This window comes from Podarcis cretensis (genome assembly GCF_951804945.1).
Source record: "Podarcis cretensis genome assembly, chromosome: 2".
Lineage (NCBI taxonomy): Eukaryota > Metazoa > Chordata > Lepidosauria > Squamata > Lacertidae > Podarcis > Podarcis cretensis.
The window spans coordinates 107,108,803-107,136,720 of record NC_137171.1 but is presented as its reverse complement, the minus strand read 5'-3'; the positions used below and the strand labels follow the sequence as shown (position 1 = coordinate 107,136,720).

Here is a 27,918-nt window from a genome sequence, read left to right as displayed (position 1 = left end):
TACAAGGCGCCATGCAACAGTCTTAGGGAGTCCACTATGAATTGGGTTTACTCCTTAGCTTTTTCTTCTCCCAAAGATATCCTGCAAGGCAGCAGCAGTTTAGGACCAGAGTTTTCCTTCTCATAGATGGGCTACCTTCTCAGGTTGACAAGCTCCATCTGCCCCTCACTTCCCTCTACAGCAAGTGCAGAATCTGCCTTCTTGACCATTGGACCCAGGCTTGGCCTCATCCACTCAATCTGCTACAGCTCGTCTTTGCGTTCAGAGGAAGTCCCTAACTCTCCGAGGGTTTGAGACCCATGCTTTAAACGTATCTTGCATATGCACTCGCAGACTCCTCTCTGTCCTCCATGCAAACAAGCAAGTTCAAGGGCATGTTCTAGCGAGTAAAAACAATCAAGGTGGGTGCTATGTAGTCTGGGTGGGGATGAGTGTGGCTGATGTGTAGCTTGGGGAGGGGCTCAAGGGCCAGATACAGGCGCCAGTGGCCCTCAGCTCCCTCATCCCTGTGCTCAAGGCACAAAACCAGGCTACGCGTACAAAAAAGGCTTGCAGAAGATGAGCCTGAGCTTTGACATGGTTAATTTTGGATGGGATCCAAAGCAATTAAGTTTATTAATGGCTCAGGCTGTCTAGCTGCTTTTGATGGGCCTAGAGTGCATCCTTCACTCATGAAAGGCATATTGGGGCGGGAGAGACTCCCCGCTTGCCGCTGCCTTCAAGGCCCCCTAAGTTGTGAAATGTCAGAGTGCGCCTTTTATATATTTGAATTGACTTAAGCCGAGGTGGTAGTTCCACAATGGCGTGAAGGAGCTTGCTGTTCCCATGGTAACAAAGAATTTCTCCTGTCCCTGGGCGGTCTGGTAGCTAAGATACCTGCACCCGCTAGGCTCTCCCCTCCTTTTCAGCCCTTCCACCCTAGGTTGGCTGAAGTGTTTGCGCAAGAGGGGAGGCCATTGCTTTCTAAAGGGAACGGGCCTGGATGAATGGCAAGGCAGCACTTGTGCTGTTGACACAGCTTTTGGATGCTCCAATAAGGAAATAACTCTTATTTGCATGCCACCGAGAGTCCAAACAAACAGTACAAAGCTCTCCATCCATCCAGGACCAATCACAGGCAGGGTCGCCCATTTCCATGGGGAACGAAAAGAGGGACCACAAACTGCTGGCCACAGCTCCTTTGCTCTCCCAACACCTGAGTTCCAACAAACAGAGGAGGCTAAGGACAGGCTGGTAAGCAAAAAGTCCGTCTCAGAGTTGCCTTTCTATTATATTTCAATTTCAGTTCAAGCAAAGGGGGCTGTTGGAGGTGGGGCATGGGCATAGCCAGGATTTATTTTAGGCTTTACGTTGAATGAGGGGGGGGGGGGGCAAAACTGAGTTTACTGCAATGCAATTGGTCAGTTGGTTAAGTATTTTTATTTATTTACTTGATTTAGAGAGGCAGCTGCATGGCGCCCCCCCCCCCCCCGGCTACGTCTATAGCTGGGGAGAAGGATAAAAACCTTGAGGTTGTGATACAAAGGCGACATTCCTGTGCCATCCAGGAGTAGCAAAACTTTCCTTGCATTGCACCTCTGAAAGTGTGTTCAAGGACCATCGGAGGAGAAAACAGAGCACCAAGTGCTGTTTGATTGGCTATCCAAACAATTGGGTGGAACTTTTGAATGCTGTTAAGCTTTTAAAAAAAGAAATTGGGCTGCCTTTTAACTGGATCGAACACATTTCAGGATTTTTAAGGACTGGGTAAATCAGGGGTCAGCAAACTTTTTCAGCAGGGGGCCAGTCCACTGTCCCTCAGACCTTGTCGGGGGCCGGACTACATTTTGAAAATAAAATAAAATGAACAAATTCCTATTCCCACAAATAACCCAGAGATGCATTTTAAATAAAATGTAGAAACACCAGGCAGGCCCCACAAATAACTGAGAGATGCATTTTAAATAAAAGCACACATTCTATTCATGTAAAAACACTCTGATTCCTGGACCGTCCACGGGCCGGATTTAGAAGGCAATTAAGCCGGATGCAGCCCCTGGGCCTTAATTTACCATGGGGTAAATTAATTGAGGATAAGGCTATCTGCGGCTGCTAGGCCTGATGGCTATGCTCTGCCTCCACACTGAGAGGCAGTAATAATGCTCCTGACAGGCGGGGAGGGTGCAATTGTGCTTAGGTCTTGCTAGAGGGGTTCCCACAAGCATCCTGATGGCCCCTGTGAGAACAGGGGGCTGGAGCGGCAGGGCCCCTCCTAGGTTCTCAACCATTGGGACGAAGCCTCGTGGAGATCTTGCATTTAGTAGGGCTGCAATGTTGAATCATTGGTTGGTTAGATTAATCAAGTTAAAAGCATTTACTTGAAATATACTCAGAGTCGCAAAGTGATTTCATGCTCTTTATTCAGCTCATAGTGATGAGGAGGAATGAATGAAAGTCCCCTCAAGGTATCTGCTTTATATACATTATTTACACAATGGGCTGCACATGATTGGCTAATTCCGGAATTCTACTGTAAGCCAATCAGGTTGTGGATTCACTTCTATCTGGAGCATGATTGGGTAGTTCCTGCCAACCAATCATACTGCTGCATTGTTCTAGGACCAATCAGACTGCTGCATTCTGAATCCTATTGTTCTAGGACCAATCAGGCTGCTGCCTTTTGGATCCTATTGTTCTAGGGCCAATCAGACTGCTGCAGTTTGGATCCTATTCAACCCAGTACATAACACCCCTCCCCTCTAAGTTCCAGTCCTGCCCGGGAGGTCGCATTCATAGTCCTCGAGGTACGCCGGCGGCCTACGTGTGCGTTGCGGCCTGGGGTGTTCCCTGGTCCGGGGTTCAGGTTCTGGCTCGTGTTCCAAGGATGCTGGCTGTGATGGGGCTGTTTGGTCTGGCGCAACCGGCTCGCTCAGTCGTGGTTCTGGTTCCGGTGTCCTTTCGGCCTCACGGGTCCTCTCTGTATTTACTGATTCTGCCTCTCCTGCTGGCCCCTGCTGCTCTATGGGCCTCACTGCCCCTCTGTTCCCTTGGGACTCCTCTGCCCTTTCCTCCTCCTGGTTTTCTCCTGGGAATCGTCGCCGTATCTGGTCGCAGTGGCGGCGCCAGCATTGCCCCCCATCCGTTAGCACCTCATACGACACGGGGCCAGTGACCCTGGTGACTGTGGCGGGTACCCATGCTGGGCCTGCCCCAAAATTCTTTGCGTACACTGGGTCCTGAGCCTCGAAGGTCCGGGGGTTCTTGCCTTCCCCCACCACTACCTCATCCTGAGCTCTATCGGGGTGAAGGCGGTCCAATCTGATTGCAAGGCGCCGACCCATTAGTAGTTCAGCGGGGCTCCGGCCAGTCGTTGAGCTGGGGGTGCTGTGCTGTGCTAGAAGGAATGTGGCAAGGCGGTACTCCCAATCCCCTTGTGTCATGCGGCGAAGGGTGTCCTTGGTGGTCCGCACCATGCGTTCTGCTTGGCCATTGGTGGCAGGGTGGAATGGCGCCGAACGGATGTGGCGGATGGCGTTCTGCGTTGTGAAGGTTTGGAATTCTCCTGACGTAAATGCAGTCCCGTTGTCTGAGACGAGAGTGTCAGGGAGCCCGTGGGTTGCAAACAGCCTGCGTAGTACCCGGATGGCTGCGGACGTAGAAGTGGACGGTACCAGTGCGACTTCCAGCCATTTGGTGTAGGAGTCCACCACTATGAAGAATGTTTTCCCCTGAAAGGGGCCAGCGAAGTCCACATGCAGGCGTGACCATGGTGCTCGGGCGGACTCCCAGGACTGGACTGGGGCCCTTGGGGGATCTGGGCGGGATTCTTGGCAGGCCTGGCAGTGTTTGACCCAGGCCTCTATCTCTCCGTCGATCCCTGGCCACCACACATAACTCCTGGCAAGGGCCTTCATTCTTACTACCCCTGGGTGTGTCTCGTGTAGGGCTGTGAGGACCCTTTTGCGGAGGGGCTGGGGAACAACGACCCTGCTTCCCCATAACAGGCACCCCTTGTGGGCCGACAGTTCATGTTTGCGGGTTGTGTAGCCGGCGAATTCTGGCCCGGGGCTGCTGCTGGGCCATCCCCTCCACACCCAGTCCAGGACCCGGGAGATGACCCTATCTTTCTTGGAATGGTGTGCAACTTCTTGTGCCTGAATGGGGCGGTCAGGAAGCAGCTCCAGGCTCATAACCTCTTGTGCAGGTGCTGGGTCGGGGCCTGTTTCTGGTAGTGGTAGCCTGCTGAGGGCGTCCGCATGGCCCATCGCCTTCCCCGGACGGTGAATCAGTGCATACTGGTAGCTGGCAAGGAAAATTGACCACCTGAGGACGCGAGGAGACAGCACTTGGGGGGTCTGCTTTTCAGGGGCAAACAAGCCAAGCAACGGCTTGTGGTCAGTCACCACGGTGAAGGGCCGCCCGTACAAGAAATCATGGAATTTTTTTACTCCCTTCACGATTGCCAGACCCTCCTTGTCGATTTGCGAGTAGTTCCGCTCGGTTGCGTTGAGTGTCTGGGAAAAGTATGCCACTGGTACCTCTCTTCCATCCGGGAGTTGGTGTCCCAGGACAGCGCCAATTCCATAGGGCGAGGCGTCGCATGCTAGCACCACCGGCAGCCTCTCGTCGAAGTGTGCCAAGACCGAGTTTGAGACAAGCAAGTCCTTGACTGCCTGGAATGCGGCCTCCTGGCGCTGGCCCCACACCCAAGGGGCCCGCTTGTCCAGGAGTCTGTGTAGGGGCTCCGCTACCGCCGCCTTGTGGGGAAGGAAGGAATGGTAAAAGTTCAATAGTCCCAAGAAGGCCTGAAGTTCAGTCTTGTTCTTGGGCGCTGGGGCATCACAAATGGCCCGTACCTTGTCCCCAGTCGGGTGGACCCCTTCTGCGTCCACCATAAATCCCAGAAAGTCCACCTGAGGCACTCCTAGTAGACATTTTTCCCGCTTCACCTTGAGACCCGCCGTCTGGAAACGGTGCAGAACGGTGCGGAGGCGGTCCTCAAACTCCTCTGGTGTGGGCCCGGCAATCAACACATCATCGAAGAAGGGGGTGACGCCAGGAATCCCTTTAAGGAGAGAGTCCATTAGATTCTGGAATATGCCTGGTGCCACGCTGATACCGAATTGCAGCCGCTTTACCCTGAATGCTCCTCTGTGTGTCACAATCGTCTGTGCCTCTGCTGTGGCCTCATCTACTGGCAGCTGTTGATATGCTTGGGCCAAGTCCAGCTTGCCAAAAATTTTCGACCCAGCCAGGGTGGCAAGAACATGGCTGACCACTGGCACTGGGTATGCATGGGCCGTAAGGGCCTTGTTTATGGTACATTTGTAGTCTGCGCAGATGCGGACCGAACCATTAGGCTAGACGGGTGTGACAATTGGGGTTTCCCAGGGGGCATTAGGCACCGGCTCCAGCACTCCTTGCTCCACAAGCCGGTCCAATTCCTCGTCTATACGGGGTTCAGGGCGAACGGGACCCGGCGGGCCTTGAGCCTGACCGGTCGTACTGCGGGGTCAAGCTGTAGAGCAATTGGGGGGCCCGTATACTGTCCCAATTTCCCATCAAAAACCCCCGGAAATTCCTTGCATATGGCGTCCACGTCCACTTGTAAGCTAGTGTGGTTCACCCCGGTGACGGCTAGCCCCAGTGGTCCAAACCATGCCAATCCCAGTAAGCTAATGTAGGGGCCCTTGACCACCAGCAATTCCAGTTGCCGCGTCCGCCCTCGGTATTGCACCCTGAAGGTCCCCACCCCCATTGTGGGGACCTTACGTTTCTGGAAGTCCCGGAGGGTGAATGGGGCCGGCCTGAGTTTGGGACCCCCAGTAGGACACAGTTTCCTTAAGGTCCTTGCCGAGATTATGGATAGAGTTGAACCCGTGTCAAGCTCCATGCGGCATGGGGCCCCCTCTATCTGTACGTCAACATAAATTTTCTCTACGTTGGGGTGGGGCAACTGGTATACCTGGAAGTCCGTGAGCTCAGTCGAGTTGCCTTGGTGCGTTGGGCCCCGGGACCTGGGGCTCTTGGATTGGTCATCTGATGCCTGGCGTCGGGTGGGCCGAGCCCGACACACCCGGGCGATGTGTCCCGATTTTCTGCACTGCCTGCACTCTGCGTTGCGGAAACGGCAGGTCCTCCTCTCGTGACTTTCTCCGCAGCTTGCGCAGTTCCCTCCTTCTCGTCGAGGCAGCTGTGGTATGTGGGCTGCTTGAGTGCGCTGCTGTACTCGGTGCACCTCCTCCCTGTTGGATCCTGAGTCGTCGGTGAGGTCTTCATGGTGGACCCTCGGTTGGGATGGCTGGCTCGGCCGTGCCTCTTGCGTCGACCTCTCGGCAGCTTCCGTTGCCAGGGCCTCCTCCAGAGCGACCTGGAACGTTAGGTCCTTCTTAGCGTAGAGGCGTCGTTGCAGCTTCTCATCCCTCAGGCCACCGACGAGGCGGTCACGAAGCATGTTCTCCAGCTCTGAGAAGTTGCAGAACCGGGCGGCTTGGCGGAGAGAGGTCACAAACCCAGTTATGGTTTCCCCAGAGGCTTGCCGCTTTGCGTAGAAGGCATTTCGACGAGCCACCACTGAGGGCTGTGGCGAAAAGTGCCCCTTCAGCTGTTCCATTATTGTTTTGTATGGAACAGTAGCGACGTCTTCAGGCGCAAGGAGAGCCCGGGCGATTTCAAACGTCTCCTCTCCGCAGACGCTGAAGAATATTGCCCTCTTCTTGGCGTCTTCTTCATCGGTGACCCCTTTGGCTTCTAGGAGGAAGGTGAAACGGGAGGCGTATGCTTCCCAGTCTCCAGATGCTGGGTTGAATGGCGAAAAGCTGCTGTTGGTTGCCATTCTGAGTTCCTTGTGTCCTGGAGCTGAAGCCTGGATACACGGTGCGAGGCAGCGATGCGGCAGGTGGCGGTGCTGCGGTGCTGTGTGTGGCAGTCAGCTCAGCGGGATCCCACCTTCGTCGCCAGTGAAATATACTCAGAGTCGCAAAGTGATTTCATGCTCTTTATTCAGCTCATAGTGATGAGGAGGAATGAATGAAAGTCCCCTCAAGGTATCTGCTTTATATACATTATTTACACAATGGGCTGCACATGATTGGCTAATTCCGGAATTCTACTGTAAGCCAATCAGGTTGTGGATTCACTTCTATCTGGAGCATGATTGGGTAGTTCCTGCCAACCAATCATACTGCTGCATTGTTCTAGGACCAATCAGACTGCTGCATTCTGAATCCTATTGTTCTAGGACCAATCAGGCTGCTGCCTTTTGGATCCTATTGTTCTAGGGCCAATCAGACTGCTGCAGTTTGGATCCTATTCAACCCAGTACATAACATACTTGACTGTAAATATGCCCTTGATTAATCGGGGGGCAGGCTCATCTTACGTTCTTAGATTGCAAGTGAACAGGGGTGCCAACTTGAATAAAATATCACTACCACCCCTGCTTAATCAATTGCAAGACACGGAACACACAGATGATTTGAACAGCAGTGCCCATCAAGTGGGGGGGGGGGCTTGCTTACTCAAATATTTTATTGGGGAGGGTCAAAGGGTCTTTGGCCCCTAGGAGTTGGCTCCTATGCAAGTGAAGTGGGCAGTAGATTTTAAATCTATCTATCTAGCTATTAGAATTTATAAAATCAGCAGTTGGCAAGCACCGCCTTAAAAGACACTTTCCGTTTTCTTTCTCTGTTTGTTGCACTGGTATGTTCTAGAATGTTCTATCAGGGTATCTCTTATGCCACCCACGAGTCTCACATTCTGCTAGTGTAGCAGAGTTTCTACCATATCCTATAGCCCAGGGGTGGGAAATCTCTCCCCCCCCCCCTCAGCACTTGTGGACAGCCTTCTGGTGGGGGGCACATGTCAATAGTGGTGATTATTAGAGAGAGAGAAACTGGGTAGCACAATTCATGTGGCCCAAACAAAGAATTGCTCTATAAAAGCCATATGACCAATATATTCATTTCTATTCATTATAAGCACTTTTTTTGGGGGGAACCCCAATGATTTATATTTGTGCCTGTTTCACATAATCCTAGCTTATAGGTGCTTTGAGTCATTTTTTATTTTTGCTTGCCCTTTGTATCTAGGATGCGCTTGGTTAGAAATTCACAGTCACTGCGATAAATACTGGTGCCATTCACGGAACAATGGCAACGGTGGCACCTGATCAGCACAGATATTCTTCAAAGCAGCACCCACCAGCTACACCAGCTTTGGGAATATTGTGGCTGCTTTGGAACGCTGGAAAAAAGATAACGGGTGTCTCTGTTGTGAGAAGGAAACAAATTACTGTACGCTTATCGGTAGATGTCACCTGCTGGCAGGAACGAGATAGGCAGATCAAAAAAAAAAAAGAAAAGAAAAGAAAAGAAAAAAGGAGAAGTTCACTGGGCTCTGAGCTGGCAGGCAAGGTTGGCAGCTGTCAGGAAAGTAAGAAAGTTTCAAGGTTCTGGGACACATGAGGCAGGTCCAATGTTCCTGGGTGTCACTGGTTTCCAGGCACCACTCACCTGTGGCTCCTAGAAGCTATCGGCATGTGGCAGCAGCCACACCTCAGGAATGGCTTTGACTGGCCCGCTAAACCAGGTGAGCGTAGCTGATGGGTCTCAAACCCTCGGTGAGTTTCGGACTTCCGCTGCATGTGGAGACAGGCTATGGCAGATTGAACAGACAAGACCAATAGTGGATCCAATGGTCAAGAAGGCAGTTTCTGCACATGCTGTAGCACAGCTGCCAACTTTTCCCTTTTCTTGCGAGGAATCCTATTCAGAATAATGGAATTTCTCTTTAAAAAAAGGGAAAATGTTGACAGCTATGTGCTGTACAGGGAAGTGAGGGGCAGACAGGGCTCATCAACCTAGGAAGAAGGTAGCCCACCTAGGAGAAGGAAAACTCTGATCCTAAACCTCCGCTGCCTTGTGGGACATCTTCAGAAGAAGAAAAGGCTAAGGAGTAAACTCTACACAAACCTGGAGTGGAGTCCCTAAGACATGGGGAGGCAAACTAAGGCCTGGGGGCTGGATCTGGCCCAATCGCCTTCTAAATCCAGCCCGTGGACAGTCCAGGAATCAGTGTTTTTACATGAGTAGAATGTGTGCTTTTATTTAAACTGCATCTCTGGGTTATTTGTGGGGCCTGCCTGGTGTTTTTACATGAGTAGAATGTGTGCTTTTATTTAAAATGCATCGCTGGGTTATTTGTGGGGCATAGGAACCCGTTCATTTCTCCCCCCCCAAAAAAAAAATATAGTCTGCCCCCCCAAGGTCTGAGGGACAGTGGATCGGCCCCCTGCTGAAAAAGTTTGCTGACCCCTGCCCTAAGATGTTTAGATGGTGCCTTGTGCTCTTCCTTCTGGAAACTACTGCAGCCAAGCTGGTGAAAAATGTATTGCTTTCCTTTCCTTTGGACCACATCAGTGAGGCCAAGAAGGGGGGCAGATCTTGTCATCTGAGCAGCCCAGGAGGAGATTTCACCCCTCCCATATCCAAGGAGATTTCACCCCTCCCATATCCAAGGAGATTTCACCCCTCCCATATCCAAGAATCTCCTGAGGAGCCTGCTGATTCTACAGAGAGGAGGAGCAATGTTCTGCTTTCTACTTAGTCAGTGAGTGAATCAGTCAGCGAGTGAGTCAGTCAGTGTATCGGGGAGAGAGAGAGAGTGTTAGAGATCGTGTCAAGAGATAAGGTTGCTGCTAAGAGCAGCTGCAGACTCTCAGTGTAGCATTGATTTATGCTTAGATCCTTTAGCTCTGTATATAGTTTTGTATCATAGTTGTAGCTATAGAATAAAAGGAAGATATTCTACAGAGCTGCTCTCCGAGTGGTTTATACTCTGCAAGACTCTGCAAAACTCTGCTGCGCAACAACTGTATTATTGTGCAAGTGAATCCGGTGCTCTCAGCCCTAAGCTGTGAGTCCACAGCACGGTGACCTGTCCCTGTGAGAAAGGTGGTCGCTGGCAGTGCTACCCAGCTCGCCTAGCCCAGTCGGGGTTGAAGTGCATGAGTCCAGTTGGTGCACTGGCTCAAGGGGCGATGCTGACACCAGGACCTGCATACACATTGCCTCCCAGGCTTGCACTCTGGGGAGATCACTTCAGTGCTGCTAATGCAGCTGTTTGACTTCACCCCCGGAGGCGCACTCTATTCTCTCTTGAGGCAGACGGGTGCCAACAATTTTGATGCACAGACTCCGCACCAACCCACCACAGTAGATGAGAGATTCAGAACAGCTTTAATAATAATAATAATAATAATAATAATAATAATAATATTTTTTTATTTATACCCCACCCTCCCCAGCCAAGGCCGGGCTCACGGCGGCTAACAAGCAATAATAAAAACAAATTGAATGAATACAACTTAAAAACAAGATTAAAATACATCATTAACATATTGAAACATTAAAATATTAAAATGCAGCCTCATCACAGGAGAAGGAAAAAGAAAGAGGGGGAGGGAATCAATTTGGCTCCAAGCCAAAGGCCAGGCAGAAGAACTCTGTCTTTCAGGACCTGCGGAAAGAAATCAGATCCTGCAGGGCCCTGGTCTCATGAGACACAGTGTTCCACCAGGCCGGAGCCAGACTTGAAAAGGCCCTGGCTCTGGTTGAAGCCAATCTAACTTCCTTAGGGCCTGGGACCACTAGGGTGTTGCTATTGATGGACCTTGAGGCTCTCCGTGGGGCATACCGGGAGAGGCGGTCCCGTAGGTACGAGGGTCCTAGGCCGTGAAGGGCTTTAAAGGTCAAAACCAGCACCTTAAATCTGACCCTGTACTCCACCGGGAGCCAGTGCAGCTAGAAAAGCACTGGGCGAATATGCTCCCATGGCAGAGACCCCGTGAAAAGCATCGCTGCAGCATTCTGCACCCATTGGAGTTTCTGGGACAGCTTCAAGGGCAGCCCCACGTAGAGCAAATTACAGTAGTCAAGCCTGGAGGTGACCGTCGCATGGATCACTGTGGCCAGGTCAGGGTGGAAAAGATAAGGGACCAACTGCTTGATGCGGCGAAGGTGGAAAGTTTTGCAGAACTGGTTTCCTTTGGGAGAGAGTATTGGAGCCTTCTGGTATGTTTGTTTGTTAGCACCGGCTCATTTTCAGGTTGAGAAGGAATCACTGCAGGCCTCAGGGATTCCAGCAAGCTCCATACCCACTTGCTGCTTCTGCCCAGCCTCTGTGGAAAACTAAGACAGGGGGCGGTGGGTGTGGAGGACTCCCTGGTCCTGAATGGGGTAACTGTGCCCCGAAGGACCAGGTGCGCAGCCTGGGAGTCATTTTGGACTCACAGCTGTCCATGGAGGCACAGGTTACCGTATTTTTCGCCCTATAGGACGCACTTTTTCCCCTCCAACAATGAAGGGGAAATGTGTGTGCGTCCTATGGGGCGAATGCAGGCTTTCGCTGAAGCCTGGAGAGCGAGAGGAGTCGGTGCGCACCGACCCCTCTCGCTCTCCAGGCTTCAGGAAGCTATCCCCCCAGCCCCGCAAGCTCCAGGAGCGATGGCGAAGCTGCGCGCAACTTCGCCATCGCTCTCAGACCCGTTCTGGGGGCTGGGGTCGGGGGAAGCTCGGGCTTCCCCCGCCCCCAGCCCCGCAACCTCAGGGAGCGATGGCGAGGTTGCACAACCTCGCCTTCGCTCCCGGACCCCCAGCCCCGAGGCTAAAAACGAAGCCAGGACAGCGAACAGGATCCATCCCGCTCGCTGTCATGGCTTCTTTGGTCTTTGGGGCTGCGGGGGGGAATAAATTTTTTCCCCTTTATTCCCCCCCCAAAAAAAATAAGTGCGTCCTATGGGCCGGTGCGCCCTATAGGGCAAAAAATACAATACTTCTGTGTCCAGGGCGGCTATCTATCAGCTCCATCTGGTACGCAGGCTGAGACCCTACCTGCCCACGGACTGTCTTGCCAGTGGTGCATGCTTTAGTTATCTCCCGCTTGGACTACTGCAATGCGCTCTACGTGGGGCTACCTTTGAAGGTGACCCAGAAACTGCAATTAATCCAGAATGCGGCAGCTAGACTGGTGACTGGGAGTGGCCGCCAGGACCATATAACACCAGTCCGGAGAGATCTGCATTGGCTCCCAGTACATTTCCGAGCACAATTCAAAGTGTTGGTGCTGACCTTTAAAGCCCTAAACGGCCTCGGTCCTGTATACCTGAAGGAGCGTATCCACCCCCATTGTTCTGCCCGGACGCTGAGGTCCAGCTCCGAGGGCCTTCTAGCGGTTCCCTCGCTGCGAGAAGCCAAGTTACAGGGAACCAGGCAGAGGGCCTTCTCGGTAGTGGCACCTGGCCTGTGGAATGCCCTCCCACCAGATGTCAAGGAAATAAGCAACGATCCTATTTTTAAAAGACATCTGAAAGCAGCCCTGTTTAGAGAAGTTTTTAATATTTAATGCTGTATTGTTTTTAATACTTGATTTGGAGCTGCCCAGAGTGGCTGGGGAAGCTCAGTCAGATGGGTGGAATCCTGCACTGCAGATATGCTAACCGAGGGGCTATAGCAGGAATGTGGGACCCAGAATTGGCTGGGGCTGCTGGAAGTTGTAGTCTAAAACATTAGGAAGGGTCCAGGTTGATGAAGGCTAGCCTGTAGATTATGGTGGAAGAGCTGTTAATACTACTACTACTACTACTAATAATAATAATAATTTACTTACTCTGGGCAGCTTCCAACAGAATATTAAAAACACGATAAAATATCAAACATTAAAAACTTCCCTAAACAGAGCTGCCTTCTGATGTTTCCTAAAAGTCAGACAGTTGTTTATTTCTTTGACATCTGATGGGAGGGCGTTCCACAGGTTGGGCACCACTACCAATAAGGCCCTCTGCCTGGTTCCCTGTAACTTCACTACTTGCAGTGAGGGGACTGCCAGAAGGCCCTCGGAGCTGGACCTCATTGTTCGGGCTGAACAATGTGGGTGGAGATGCTCCTTCAGGTATTCTGGGCCGAGGCCAGCAGTGCTGTTTTAGAAGATTTACACCCCACTTTTCAGCTAGAATCCTTAAAGAAGCTAGCAAGATCAATAAAACACAACAGAGATTCTCCAAGAACCACATGTTCTCTTACATACAAACTAAAACAACCAGCCCTGCAGAACCAGCAGTGCCACAACAATTCTACAGCCCCACAATCTTTCCAGAAATACATATGCATATTTGCATAAGCAGCATTAATCTGCCTGATTTCTTTGAGTCGTGGAATCTGTGAAACAATTGAGAGTTCTTTGTTTTGGAAACTGGATATTTTTAGACCTTCCTTTTAATCTCTGTCTTCCCACACACTTGGTTCCCCTCCAGTTATCCGAGTGCACACACTTCTGGCCTTGAAAGGACGATGACTAACTGCACATCACTGCCTCCCCTTTTCTTTTCTGTGGATCCCTGTATAAAAATAAAAAAGGTAAACATAAATACTGGGGATTGCATCCGACGTTAGACCCACTGAATATAATAGACACAATCAACTTAGGTTAATTAATTTCATCGGGTCTGCTTCAACGTCACGCTCATGCCATGCAGTTAAAGGGCTTTCATACCACTTTAAACAGTCTGGGAACTGTAGTTTGTTAGGGGTGTTGAGAATTGTTAGAAGCTTCCTGTTCCCCTTTCAGAGATCCAATTGTCAGAGCTGCCTGGGAAGAAGGACTGATTGGTTAAACCACTTCTGGGTGGGGAACAGGAGTCTCCTCTGAGCACCCTTAAACTACAGCTCCCAGAATTCTTTGCAGGAAGGCACAACTGTTTAAAGCGGTATCATAGTTGTGAATGTGGACCATGAGTCCCCTTGGTACAGTTTCAGCTCAGTGGCCGCCTTCCCGTTCTTTTCCTATAACATGTAGATTTGATGAAGCAGCTTCTGCGGTGACAGGAAATGGACACTGACAATTTAGCTGCAAGCCTCCAGCTCACCACCGAGCAAAAGAACAAGGAAGCACCGCCTGAGGTATGAGCAAAACCCACACATTTGCTTGCCAAACCCTTGTTTCATCACTGCTCCATGTGGACTGACTATTATTAATCACCACCTGTTTTTCAGAGGGCAAAGTGCCTGTTTCAAAACATCCTCAGGAAAAACTTGCGGGAGTGGTGTCTCTCATTTCGCAGATAAAGGAGCTGGAGTTTACACAGAAGAGACCTAGAGCAGGAATTGGGCCTTGCATCTCTCAGTCACAAAAACCGAGGTCCACTCTTAGTTTGCACCTGCTGAGTGCAAAGAGGGATTTACACCACAGCTGGGGTCCCAAGCAAACAACTGCATTGGATGAAATAGCACCCACTAACTTGGGCAAAATGACTCCTTATACTTGAAACCTGACGCGGGTGGCGCTGTGGGTTAAACCACAGAGCCTAGGACTTGCCGATCAGAAGGTCGGCGGTTCGAATCCCCGTGGCGGGGTGAGCTCCCGTTGCTCGGGCCCTGCTCCTGCCCACCTAGCAGTTCGAAAGCATGTCAAGTGCAAGTAGATAAATAGGTACCACTCCGGCGGGAAGGTAAACGCCGTTTCCGTGCGCTGCACTGGTTCACCAGAAGCGGCTTAGTCATGCTGGCCACATGACCCGGAAGCTGTACGCCGGCTCCCTTGGCCAATAAAGCGAGATGAGCCCCAGAGTCGGCCACGACTGGACCTAATAGTCAGCGGACCCCTTTACCTTTACTTGAAACCATACATAAGCACTAGCTAGGTTAGCAAGGAATTTTTTTTAAAATAAATTTTTATTAGGGTTTTAAAGGTTACAGAAAAAAAATGAAAAGAAAAAAACACAAAAATATATATAACAATCAAGGAAGAAAAAGGAAAAGCAATACATATCATCAAAAAACAGAAAAAAGGATAAAGAACAAATCAAACCTATACATCGCTTGCTTACATTCACTCACTTCCTTGACCTCCTCACACCTCCCATTTTTGTATTCTAATTCAATTTGATATTCCAGCAAATCCTTCTAACCTTATTTTTATCTTAATAATTTGTCTTAATATACTATAATTTTACATTCTCTCTTTCACCAATTCATTTCTACTTAATCCTTTATGTCTTTTCTACTAAAACCACATAATTTCCTTTTCCCTTAATTTTGCAATATTTTTGAAGATAAACTTTAATTTTTTTCCAATCCTCTTCCATCGACTCTTCTCCTTGGTCCCGGATTCTGCCAGTCATCTCAGCCAGTTCCATGTATTCCATCACCTTCATCTGCCATTCTTCCCGGGTGGGTAGATCTTGTGTTTTCCAATACTTTGCGATAAGTATTCTTGCTGCTGTTGTGGCGTACATAAAAAAAGTTCTATCCTCCTTTCGCACCAATTGGCCAACCATGCCCAAGAGAAAGGCCTCTGGTTTCTTCTGGAAGGTATATTTAAATACCTTTTCCAATTCGTTATAGATCATCTCCCAGAAGGTCTTAATCTTTGGGCATGTCCACCAAAGGTGAAAGAATGTACCTTCAATCTCTTTACATTTCCAACATTTATTATCGGGCAAATGATAAATTTTTGCAAGCTTGACTGGTGTCAAGTACCACCTGTAAATCATTTTCATTATATTCTCTCTTAAGGCAATACATGCCGTAAACTTCATACCTGTGGTCCATATCTTTTCCCAGTCAGCCAGCATAATGTTATGTCCAACATCTTGTGCCCATTTGATCATAACAGATTTAACCATTTCATCCTGTGTATTCCATTTCAACAGCAAGTTATACATTCTTGACAAATTCTTAGTTTTAGTATCTAACAATTCTGTTTCCAATTTTGATTTTTCCACCTGAAAGCCAATTTTCTTGTCCAGGTTAATAATGAAGCCAATCTCGTACTTTATTTTTTAGTTTGTCAAAACTCTGCAGTTTTAATCTATCTCCTTCTTGTTCCAAAATTTCCCAGTATTTCGGCCAATTTGCCTCCATATTGAGTTTTTTCAGAGCCTTAGCTTCCATTGGTGACAACCACCTTGGAGTTTTATTTTCAAGCAAGTCCTTATATCTTATCCAAACATTAAATAGTGTTTTCCTGACAATATGGTTTTTAAACGCTTTATGTGCTTTGACCTTGTCATACCACAGATATGCATGCCACCCAAATACGTTGTTGAAACCTTCCAAGTCCAAAATATCTGTGTTCTCAAGAAACAGCCATTCTTTCAGCCAGCAAAATGCGGCTGATTCATAATAAAGTTTAAGGTCTGGCAGGGCAAATCCCCCTCTTTCTTTAGCATCAGTTAAAATCTTAAATTTTATTCGAGGCTTTTTGCCCTGCCAGACAAATCTAGAAATATCTCTCTGCCACTTCTTGAAACAGTCCACCTTGTGGTTAGCAAGGAAATTCATCCAGGTATGGAGACTCAAGGTGTCTAAATGGGGAGGAGAAGCAGGCTAGGAGTGGAGTGCAGTAGTCTTGTTCATGGTCTGTATTTTTTAAGCTCAGTGGCAAAGAACCTATCTTAGAGAGCTTCTGCCAGTCAGAGTTTGCCATACTGGGTAGGTTGAACCAATGGTTTGACAGCGCAAGGCAGATTCATATGATATGAGCCAGTTGCACACAGACACACAACCCTCCAAGTGTACAAGGAGCAAGGCTGTTGTCTGTGGGCTGCAAAGGAGAGCTATATGCATGGGACGCTTTCTCCAGGTGTCAACTCTGACATCATTCCCAGCCAGGTAGGGGGTTTGCTGTTTGGTTTTATGAAGCGTTATCAAGCCATCTTGGAGTGGATTGTCTTACGGGGAAGGAAAATATACAGTAAATGCAAAAGCATATGTGGTTTTGTATTTTGTGTATATCAGGTGTACATTGTGCATTGCCTTGAGATTATTAACGGAAGGCGATGAATTAATAGCAATTAATTGTTATTATCGTCAATAATGCCGCTTGTAAACGTTTGGTCAACCAAGCTGGAAGTGTGACTGGGTCCAGGCTGGTAAGCAAATTCTCTTGGCGGCCATTGTTAGTCCAAATGCACTCCAGAAGCAGGCCTGAGAAAGGAGATGCAGCTGGATAGGACAGGCTATCCAAATACAGTGGTACCTTGGGTTACATACGCTTCAGGTTACAGACTCCGCTAACCCAGAAATAGTACCACCGGTTAAAAACTTTGCTTCAGGATGAGAAGAGAAATTGTGCTCCGGCGGCCCGGTGGCAACAGGAGGCCCCATTAGCTAAAGTGGTGCTTCAGGTTAAGAACAGTTTCAGGTTAAGAACGGACCTCTGGAACGAATTAAGTACTTAACCTGAGGTACCACTGTAATAAAATTGCTCTTGACAAATAGGTGACGAGGTTGGATGATAGAATTAAAATAACTATATGTACACAATGAAGTGGAGAGGACAAACCAAAGCGACGGCTTTTTATAAAACCTGACACCAGTTCATCACAGTGCGGCTCCTGGGAATGACATATTGACTCAAATAATGTTTGCCACACAGGTTTCCTCCTACCTAATGGAGCTATTGCTAAATAGCCGTATTTTCTTCCAGTTGCCTAATTATTATAATTACCACAGCGTTATAATTGTTCTGATTATGATCATTACAAGCGCGTGTCAGGGTTCAGGGTGTCCTATGATTCTTGTCTTGTGTTCTCTGATGCGCAGGACATTGTTGGGTGTTGGGTGTGTGCTACAGATGTTCAGCTGAGCTGCCAGGCTCACCGCAGGAAACAATTGTGTTGCAGAGGTAGCTTTTGCTTAGCATACACAAGCACACACACAATATACGCACACTATTTACAGTTGCTACAAGAAGTTCCACTCTTTGAGCCTGGAGAGGATGCCAGCTTATGAAGTCCATGCTGAGACAGAGTCGGCATAGCAAGTGCAAAATGCTAACAAAGTCCTGCAACTGCCAAGAGTTCTCTGAGTCCAAGAAGCCTTGCAAGTCATCCATTTTCTCTCAGACAAGCTCTTCTCAAAGCCCTACACATTTTCACAGGTTATTTCCAAGAGTTTCCAGTCTCCCAACAGATTATCCTGTACTCCACAACAATGAATGCTGTAATTTGAGTCCTTATCTACCCAGTGCTATGTGCTATTTTTTCCAGCGACTCAGATAAGACAGTCACAAGATGCCTGCAGCTGTACTGTGGTAGGGGGGAAACACCATTTCTGCAGACTGGTGGAGAATTAACCATTTTTTCATTTTCCTTAACAGTCATGAGCATGTACAGTCATACCTCAGGTTGCGAATACTGCAGGTTGCATGTTTTCGGGTTGCGGACATGCCAAACCTGGAAGTACTAGAATGGGCTACTTCTGGGTTTCGGTGCTCGCACATGCGCAAAAGCAGTAAATCAAGCTTTGCACATGCGCAGAAGCGCCGAATCGTGTCATGCGCATGCACAGACGCAGCGCTGCGGGTTGCGAACGTGCCTCCTGCATGGATCACGTTCGCAACCCGAGGTTCCACTTAATATCCCTTGTACAGGCCTCTTCTTCCTCCTGCATGGATCACGTTCGCAACCCGAGGTTCCACTTAATATCCCTTGTACAGGCCTCTTCTTCTTCTTCTTCTTCTTCTTCTTCTTCTTCTTCTTCTTCTTCTTCTCCTCCTCCTCCTCCTCCTCTTCTTCTTCTGTGATCACTCGTTGCCGAGTAAGATTGTCTTCCATAAACACGGTTTTAACAATGAGTCCGTAAGTGACTGTGGAGGCCAATTCTGGATCCACACGTCCTTGCACAGTGGGGACATTGGTTTCCGGGCAGGAGTTGATAATCCAGTCAGGGGAAAAAGGAGACAGACTATGTTTAGGGCACCTTTTCTAGTCCCTCCCCCTTTTCGGGGTGAGCTGAGTGGATCCTAAAAAGGGCTGCTCAGTCATGGATACAGCTGCTGAGCTGCTCAACTGCCTCGTTCCTTGAGTCAGAACGACTGAATCTGTATCCACCGCCCATGTGTCGGTTCATGACTATGGTCTTCCAGATTTCACGATCCTGCCCCTGTTACCATTTGTCGATCGCCATGGGCCTTTCGGGGTTTGGGTTGGGTTTTTGGAAGACGCCTGTGCGTGATTTTGTTTTATGTGTGTAGATCAGTGAACCCTGACCAACGCACAGTCTTCGCAGTAGGGCTCTGTTCCGATGGCATGAAGTAGTCACGACAAACCGATAGATTCCTATCTGCTGCAGCCTTCATCCACCTTCACAGCCGTTGTAACATACTGCTTGTTATCATCCGCCCGTTCTGCCGTTGCGGACTTCTTGGATCATTCTTTGTCTAGCTCCTTCCCTTTGACCTTACCGCCTTGGGTGGCCCCGCTGGGAGTACGAGATTCCCGATGGCTTCGCTCACAAGGGTCATAGGAACATGCAAGCCCACTCAACACAACAAGGTTGATCCAGTGAGTGGGGGTATTCACTGTGTCATCCTTACGCTGGGAGTTGTGTTGCCCTGGCATAAGACAGGGTTGTCATACGTCTGGACATAGCTGGGATTCGCCCGTCGAAAATGGCATCTGGGTGAAATTTTCAAAAATCAGTTAAAATGTCCGGGGAAAACCCAGGCAATATGGCAGCTCATATCGGAAGTGTTCGGATTTTCACTTCTTGAAATATGGCAGTCCTAGCATAAGATACTTAAGTTGTGCATCTACAGTGGTACAATTATACGAGACCAAAAATGGTGTGACCAGATGACTTGACATCCTGCTCATCACTCCAGGATCATGGCTATTCCTGAAACACAACAACAGCCATCTTGATGAGACCATAGGATCAGGGTGCAAAGGTGCAATTGCACTCCTATTACACTTGCACCTTGGATATCGAATGCCCTGGAATTCAGACATTTTGTCTCCCAAACGCCACAGACCCAGAAGTGACTGTTCCGGTTTGCAAACATTCTTTTGGAACCCTAATCTTCGACGGGGCTTTTGCGGCTTCTGATTGGCTGCAGGAGCTTCCTGCAGGCAACCAGAAGCCGTGATTTGGTTTTCAAATGTTTTGGAAGTCGAACAAGCTTCTGGAACTGATTCCATTCGACTTCCAAGGTACGGCTGTACATTGAAAGTCTCAGTGGAATCAGTAAATGAGTTTAGGTTTAGAGCAGAGAGTTGAATAGAGACAAAGGTACACCATGATCAATAGCTCGCACCCAGTACTGATTCAGGACTTTGAGCTAACAATCATTTCTTGTTCAGTCTTACTAATTCCCAGCTACCCCTCTCCACAAATGATTTCCCTTGTAAGCTACCTCCCATATTCCTCAGCCTTGTAGCAGACCCCCCCCAAAAAAAATCATGGGAACTGTAGTTTCCCCCAAGAGCTACAATTCCCAGCACCCGAAACAAATTACAGCTCCCAAGATTCTTGGAGAAGTCAGGTGCTTTAAATGTGTGTTGGATGTGCTTTAAATGTATGGCATGGATCTGCCATTGGTTAATTGGAAAAGTAGCTGTATACAGTGGTACCTCAGGTTACATACGCTTCAGGTTACAGACTCCGTTAACCCAGAAATAGTCCTTCAGGTTAAGAACTTTGCTTCAGGATGAGAACAGAAATCGTGCTCCGGCATCGTGGCAGCAGCAGGAGGCCCCATTAGCTAAAGTGGTGCTTCAGGTTAAGAACAGTTTCAGGTTAAGAATGGACCGGAACAAATTAAGTACTTAACCCGAGGTACCACTGTATTTGTTGGCTTTGAGAAGCTATGTTCCCCCTCCTCTTCCTGGCTTCTTATTTTGCCTTTAGTTGAACCCTGTACCTCATTCTGAAGGCACCTCAAAATACGGTGAAGATTTTTTCTCTGGGCTAAGCCCAGAAGAGAAGGAATGTCTAGAGAACTTGCTGCAGACAATTGACTCCTTGGATGAGGACCTTTTAGATGATGATGATGAAGAAGAAGAAGAAGAATGGAGTCATCAGGAACTGGCAGAACCACTAGGTGAGATGAAATCAAACCCATTAACATAGATTTGTGGATGACTTCTAGAAATGTAGAACTACAACTCCCATCAACCCTAGCAAACATAGCCAATGGCCAGGAATTATGGGAGCTGTAGTTCAGCAACATCTGGAGGACCAAAGGCTCCCCAGCCCTGATCTACAGCATGTAGGCCAGCTGGCTGGTGTAGTGAGGTCCATTCTCATGTGGCTTCCTGCAGCTGTGATTTGGCCGGTGATTTTCATTTAACACATTAAAATCAACATCTTCTTACTTCTCTGCCCCCACATCCCATGCTCACTGATTCCTCCAGTCCTTTCTGTCGCTTGACTCTGTGAGGGGGTATATTTCTGCTCCTCTACTGCCTCCTAGGCCCCCAGTAGCACACTGCCTTCCAGTCAAACTAGTGGGAATGATGTTTTTGGCATTCCATGCCTAATCTTTAATCCTTAGCACTTAGAATGGTAACTGCCAATAGGCAACTGCCAACTTCAGCCCACATACACAGTAGATGGCTGCATCTCTGTCGCACACACATGGCCCCAAACATGGATCTTTCCCCATTAAATCAGTTTTCCTTAGCCTGCTGTCCTCCACATGTTTTGAACTACAACTCCCGTCATCCCCAGCAAGTCAAGTGGCAATGGGCAGTGATGATGGGAATTGTATTCCCAAACTTTTGGAGGGTACCAGTTTTGGGAATCCTGCTTTAGATCTGAAATCCAGTCATCATTGGCCCTCTGCTTTCTGCCTTCATGCTTGATGTGCTTACTGCGGGAACCATTGGTGTGGCATTCACATAGCTGCAGCAAATGCATTTGCCACAACCGTTTCGTTGAGGTGGACCATATCTGGCTGGGCTGGAAGGGAGAGAGTTCTTAAGGAAACCTCCAACCTCTTTCCTTAGAATCATAGAATTGTGGAGTTGGAAGGAATCCACAAGGTTGATCTAGCAGTGCAGGAATCTCAGCTGAAGCATTTGTGACTTTCTGCAGTCAACTTTCCTCACTCACGTTGGTTGTGTGTGCAGGTGCTGAGGACCAATGCAAGGACAGTGTTGACTCCAGGATGCTTCAAAGTACGTCTGTGGAGGCAGCCTCAGCCAAGTCCAGTTCTCCTTGCCCTGCCCTTTCCAAGATTAAAATGACCAAGTCCCTTTTGGAGGAATCAGCTGACATCACTCCGAGAAGGAGCAGGCCCAACCCTTCTTCTCCCAAATCCAGAGGGCCTCATAGATTGGCGGAATCTCACCCTGCTTACTTCAGGAAGTTTGACACAATAATGAGGTCAGGAGTCAACGTCCAAGAGCTTCGTTCTCGCTTCCTCCACCACCTTGACAGCTCCACTGCTGTCAGAGGGCCAACAGAGGATGCTGTGGGAACAGATAAACATCCGTTGCCATTGCCTGGAGGCCAGAGGTCCCCTAGGGATGAAGCCCTGCAGAAGTTGGGCCTCTTCCAGAGAATTTCTAGTGTTCCGAATATGAAAAGTCCTCTGGTGCCCATGGTGGGCCAGCAGGCCCAGGATTCACCGGCCAAAAGTCTGAACCACGATGGGATGGCAGGCTCCATCAACACCATGGAAAAGCCTGTGAAATATTGCACACACCCCAATCTCTGAGAGGTGAGAGACTCCAGGCGTTCCAGCCCTGACCCAGGTTTTGGTTTCCTTGGAATGAAGGCCAGTGGAGACTGATGTCTTTAGGATGTGTGGTTTTATTTGCACATATATACAGCCTAAGCATAGGATGGAGGGACTCACAGCATTAACAGTCCAACAGATCTTGCTTCCCCCTTAGGTTTCCAGAGAAGACCCAAAGTGACCGGTTTGGACCCCACGCACAGAGCAAGACGTATCTCTGTCTCTCCAGCTTCCAGCCTCAGATAAAACTCACCCACCAGAACCAACTCCCCTGGCTTATCACTCCCCTTCCTAGGATGACATGGCAGCCAGCCAGGTGAGGTGGGAAATGACCCACCCATTTGTATCTATGGCAGTCTCTTAGGACATGTAAATGACGGTGCTTCAGGGCCGGATTAGGACCTTTAGAGGCCCTGGACACTTAAAAGGTTTTGGTGCCCCCTTATATATCTAATTCAAAACATAAGCGATGATAAAACCATAAAATTAAGTTTTATTTTTTGAAATGAAATGAAGCCTACAGTAATATGGAAAACAATGTTTATTTTTGTATACTTCCACTTTATTTATATTTGGAAAATTTTTCTCCTGTGTTTTCTAATGCAAAGTATTTGATCAGATCTTCATTCAATAATCATTAAACTCTATTTTTACTATGTTGTTATTATTTTTTATTATTGCATATACATAGATATGTATTTTTTTCAATTATTTTGGAGGCTTTTTTTGTGGAACCTGGTTCAGCTGACCATTTGGTCCATGGTAAATCCGGCAATGGGGAATTTCCATGGTGCCCCTTTTCCCTTGATGCCCTAAACACATGCGTATTTTGCTTAATGGTTAATCCAGCCCTGCGGGTGCTTAACAGTCCAGCCAAGGCCATTATGTTGTCCGACCAGTTCAGCAGCCTCTTCTACTAGATTCTAAACCTCCCCAGTGACAGGATCGCTGGTTCAGAAGAGAATCTCGACCATCCCCAAGACTGACCCCCTACAAACCTACAGCAATGACAATGGCTACTGTTCAAGTACAGGTACTTTCTTAGGTGTGGTTGGGCCAAAAAGGGGGTTGCAGAAAGAAAATGGACCTGCAGAGTCCCAAGAGGCTCTTTGCAAACCCCGTCCATTAGCTGAGAAAACAAGCGGCGTGGGCTCCTCTAGTGTCAAAGAGAAACTTCCAAGTTGCATCTGCATCCCCTGAACTGCCTCCTTCTGCAAGAGAGCCTGTAATTAGTGCAGAGAGGCAACTCAGTAAGCAAGACACAATGTATGATAACACATTTGATATTTTTAGCCTTTCTCATCCTTAAGGAGCTACTCCCTGATAGTCCGTCGAGGTGGGCTGTGTGAAAGTGTTGGATTTCATTGCTAGACTTCACGATGCCTGACATGTTTAGTGTTGATTTTTGTTCTGTTTTCATTTTGCATGTGCTCTTACCCATCTGCCGTTGGTTAGCCTTCCAGTGCAGAGATTTGTGTGCAACTTGGTTTCCTTCTTCTTGTGGAATAATAAAATCTGCAATCATTGTGGCCAAATATTTATCTTCTGATTTGTTCTTCTGTGGAGAATGTATTTGGCGCAAGGGATTCTATAGCATTAATTGGTACATGTGGGTGGCAGAAATCAGAAGTAAAGGAAAATGTCTTTAGTCCAGTTGTTTTATTTATAATTAAACACACAAGAGACAGATATTAACCTAATATGAAGAAGCTCAGGTTTTTCTTTACTTCTGCTTTTTGTCTTATGAGGAGCCACATATTGTAATTAGTGCTAGAGATAAAGGTAAAGGGACCCCTGACCATTAGGTCCAGTTGTGGCCGACTCTGGGGTTGCAGCGCTCATCTCGCTTTACTGGCTGAGGTAGCCGGCGTGCAGCTTCCGGGTCATGTGGCCAGCATGACTAAGCCGCTTCTGGTGAACCAGAGCAGCACACGGAAACACTGTTTACCTTCCCACAGGAGTGGTACCTATTTATCTACTTGCACTTTGACGTGCTTTCAAACTGCTAGGTTGGCAGGAGCAGGGACCGAGCAACAGGAGCTCACCCCGTCGCAGGGATTCAAACTGCCAACCTTCTGATCGGCAAGTCCTAGGCTCTGTTGTTTAACCCACAGCGCCACCTGCGTCCCTAGTGCTAGAGATACATCCATGTAATTGATAATTTTTACATGTTCAAAAGGAATTATGGAATCATAGAGTTGGAAGAGACCTTGAGGGTCACACAGTCCAACCACCTGCATTGCAGGAATCTCAGCTAAAGCAGCCATGACAGATAGCCATCCAACCTCTGCTTAAAAACCTCCAAGAAAGAAGAGTCCAACATCTTTCAGGGATATCTGTTCCACTGTCAAACACCTCTTACCACCAGAAAGTTTTTCCTGATGTTTAGTTGGAATCTCCTTTTTTTGTAATTTGAATCCCTTGGTTTGGGTCCTACCTTCCAGAGCAGGAGACAACAAGCTTGCTCCATCGTCCACGTGACAAACCTTTAGATAATTGAAGATGGAGAGCACAATATTTATATAATCAATACATTCCTACTCCAAGCAATCTTCGGTGCAATTTGATTATCTTTTTGCACCTACCTAGCAAGTCTAAACCAATTAGCTTCCCAATTTGTTCGTTTCATTTATTTTTTATTTATTTATTTATTTATAATATTTTTTATGAAAGTTTTCTTGGTTTACAAAGGTATGCGCAATGTCTCATTTTTCAAGTTGCATTTTCCATAGGTCAGTTTCATTTGCCCGTCATTCAAAAAGCTCAGGGGTGGAATAAATTGTCCTCCCTGCCCCGCCCCCACCCCCACCCCCCGTTTTACCCTCACAACAACTCTGTGAGATGAGATAAGCTGAATGATGTGCATGTTCACTTACTGCAGCCTTTGTCTGCGTGAAACCTTCGCCATTTTATCTTAATAGTGTAATCCTGTGCACGTTTGCTCAAAGGTAATTCCCACCGTGTTTAGGACTACAGCCTGAGAGTACAAACAGCAGACACTTTTCCTCTCCTCCACACTTTTATTTAATGTGCAGCAGCAAAAGAACTCTGGTGAACCCAAACACTTTCTCACTTCAGTGGTCTAATTTTTGCATATCAGTGGTACCTTGGTTTGCAACCATTTTGAATTACAACCATGGCAAACATGGAAGTGTGTGTCCCTTTTTTGGATTTCAACTCATTTTTTTTGGATTACAACACATTTTTTTGTGGGGGGGAGGCCCCATTGGTGAAAAAGTGCCTTGGGTTACAACCTGTTTTGGTTTACAACCGGACCTCCGGAACGGATTGTGGTTGTAAACCAAGGTACCGCTGTAACTTAAAACCATAGTTCAAAATAAACTATAGGTACTTACTGACTTGTGGGATGTGGGTGGCGCTGTGGGTTAAACCACAGAGCCTAGGACTTGCCGATTAGAAGGTTGGCGGTTCAAATCCACACGACAGGGTGAGCTCCCGTTGCTCGGGCCCAGCTCCTGCCCACCTGTCAACGTTCACTCACTTTATACAGGGTAAGGAGTGGCAATTCTACAGTAAAGTCAGTAAGTAAAAAAGGTAAAGGGACCCCTGACCATTAGGTCCAGTCGCGGACGACTCTGGGGTTGCGGTGCTCATCTTGCTTTATTGACCAAGGGAGCTGGTGCACAGCTTCTGGGTCATGCGGCCAGCATGACTAAGCCGTTTCTGGCAAACTAGAGCAACGCATGGAAACACCGTTTACCTTCCTGCCGGAGCGGTACCTATTTATCTACTTGCACTTTGTGCTTTTGAACTGCTAGGTTGGCAGGAACAGGGACCAAGCAACGGGAGCTCACCCTGTCGCGGGGATTCGAACCGCCGACCTTCTGATCGGCAAGCCCTAGGTTAAATTCCACTGCATTGTTGCATCTAACATGTTGCTTAGGCTGTACAACTGATGTGACTTCAAAGCTGGAAATTATCCCATGCAAACAAAAAGGGCAAACAGAACAAAAAGGTCTCATGTCACCGTAAAGGCCAGATTGTTTATAATGATGTAAGCTTTTGTGAACTAGAGTTCACATTATCAAATGCATGATGTCCTAAATTGCTCACATATATACATATTAGTGGAGGAATTGTAAATAGTGAAGTCAGGAAAATTATTTTTTTGCAGCAAAAGCAACAAAGATCCTTGTGGCAGCTTAGGTAAAGGTAAAGGGACCCCTGACCCTTGTGAGATTTTGACCAGCTTCTGCCCTCATCTGAAGCTGATACAGGCCCCTTATCTGGAGCCCAAACAGAGTAGTCCACACAGCGAAAGGATAAGCGGTATGTGCCACATTCTTAACTTTATTTACACTTCTATGCTGAGAGAATACAAACATGCATCTTTCCTTTGCAAGAGCAGAGAAGCAACTCCTCTCGGAAACAAAGAACACCGAGAGAACAGTGAAAAACAGGAAACCAGTGAACGTCACATCCAGTCTCCCATTCCCGTGGGAACCCAACAGTACTCTGACTGTGGAATACAAAACAATGTCCCGTGACAAGCATTTCACTGCACAGTGAAGGAAACAGAAACCAACAACCCTTAGGTCCAGTTGTGGATGACTCTGGGGTTGCACGCTCATCTCGCTCTATAGACCGAGGGAGCTGGCGTACAGTTTCCGGGTCATGTGGCCAGCATGATGACTAAGCCGCTTCTGGTGAACCAGAGCAGCGCACAGAAATGCCGTTTACCTTCCTGCCGGGGTGGTACCTATTTATCTACTTGCATTTTTACATGCTTGTGAACTGCCTAAAGACTAACAAATATATTATGGCAAAATTCTGTAGGCTAGAGTTAGGAATTCATTAGCTGAATAAATTTTTATATTCTGGGCTATAAGTTCATATAGACATGGTTGTTGGGTATGTGTGTGGGTGTATGTGTATGTATGTGAAAAAAAATGAAGTTCAGAGGGACTAAACAGAGATTATTAGCTCATGCCTCTGCCTTGTGAATCATCACTGTTAAGTACATTATTATCACTGTGCGTCGGTTTTGCGCATTTCATTTCCCTCCTGCTTCACCTTTAACAATCCCTCTCTTTCGCAAGCCACGCTCCTCTGAATTTTACAGTGCAGTTCTCCAGCCAAGTAATGGGCACAACAAATATGCATACACCAGATAAAGTGTGCATAAAAACGCACATCTTCATAAAAAGTAATATTAAAAAATTAGGGAAAGTTGCTTTGCAAAAATGTGTTTATTAAGCAAGATTGCATAAGGTCAATGTGTGCATTAGGAAATATTTGCACTAAAATGGTGGTGAGTTTTCCTAAGGACTACACACAGAGAGAGATACAGAAATGTGGAGAGCTGAAAACTGGAAAAATGTGAAACAGATAATCCAAAGTTGACAGTTTTGGCCACCCCTAAGTGGCTGACCTTACTAGATCTTGAAATAGTATTAC

At 47.8% G+C, this 27,918-nt stretch overlaps 1 protein-coding gene across 10 annotated transcripts; it reads left to right on the top strand.

Moving 5' to 3' along the window:
• The first annotated feature begins 728 nt into the window (after positions 1 to 728).
• Positions 729 to 24,029, top strand: LOC307208903 (uncharacterized protein). 10 transcript variants are annotated; one of them, XM_079963934.1, is made up of 5 exons: positions 7,653 to 8,568; positions 13,289 to 13,391; positions 13,831 to 13,934; positions 20,667 to 20,859; positions 21,890 to 24,029. In XM_079963934.1, the coding sequence occupies exons 3-5, from the start codon at positions 13,863 to 13,865 to the stop codon at positions 22,477 to 22,479; spliced, it is 855 nt and encodes a 284-aa protein (XP_079820060.1). In that variant the 5' UTR covers positions 7,653 to 8,568; positions 13,289 to 13,391; positions 13,831 to 13,862; the 3' UTR covers positions 22,480 to 24,029. The 10 variants fall into 10 exon arrangements, with proteins under 10 accessions (XP_079820056.1, XP_079820058.1, XP_079820059.1 ...); XM_079963936.1 differs by having other exon boundaries at positions 8,390 to 8,412; XM_079963930.1 differs by lacking the exons at positions 7,653 to 8,568; positions 13,831 to 13,934 and adding an exon at positions 729 to 1,233.
• Positions 24,030 to 27,918: the final 3,889 nt, after the last annotated feature.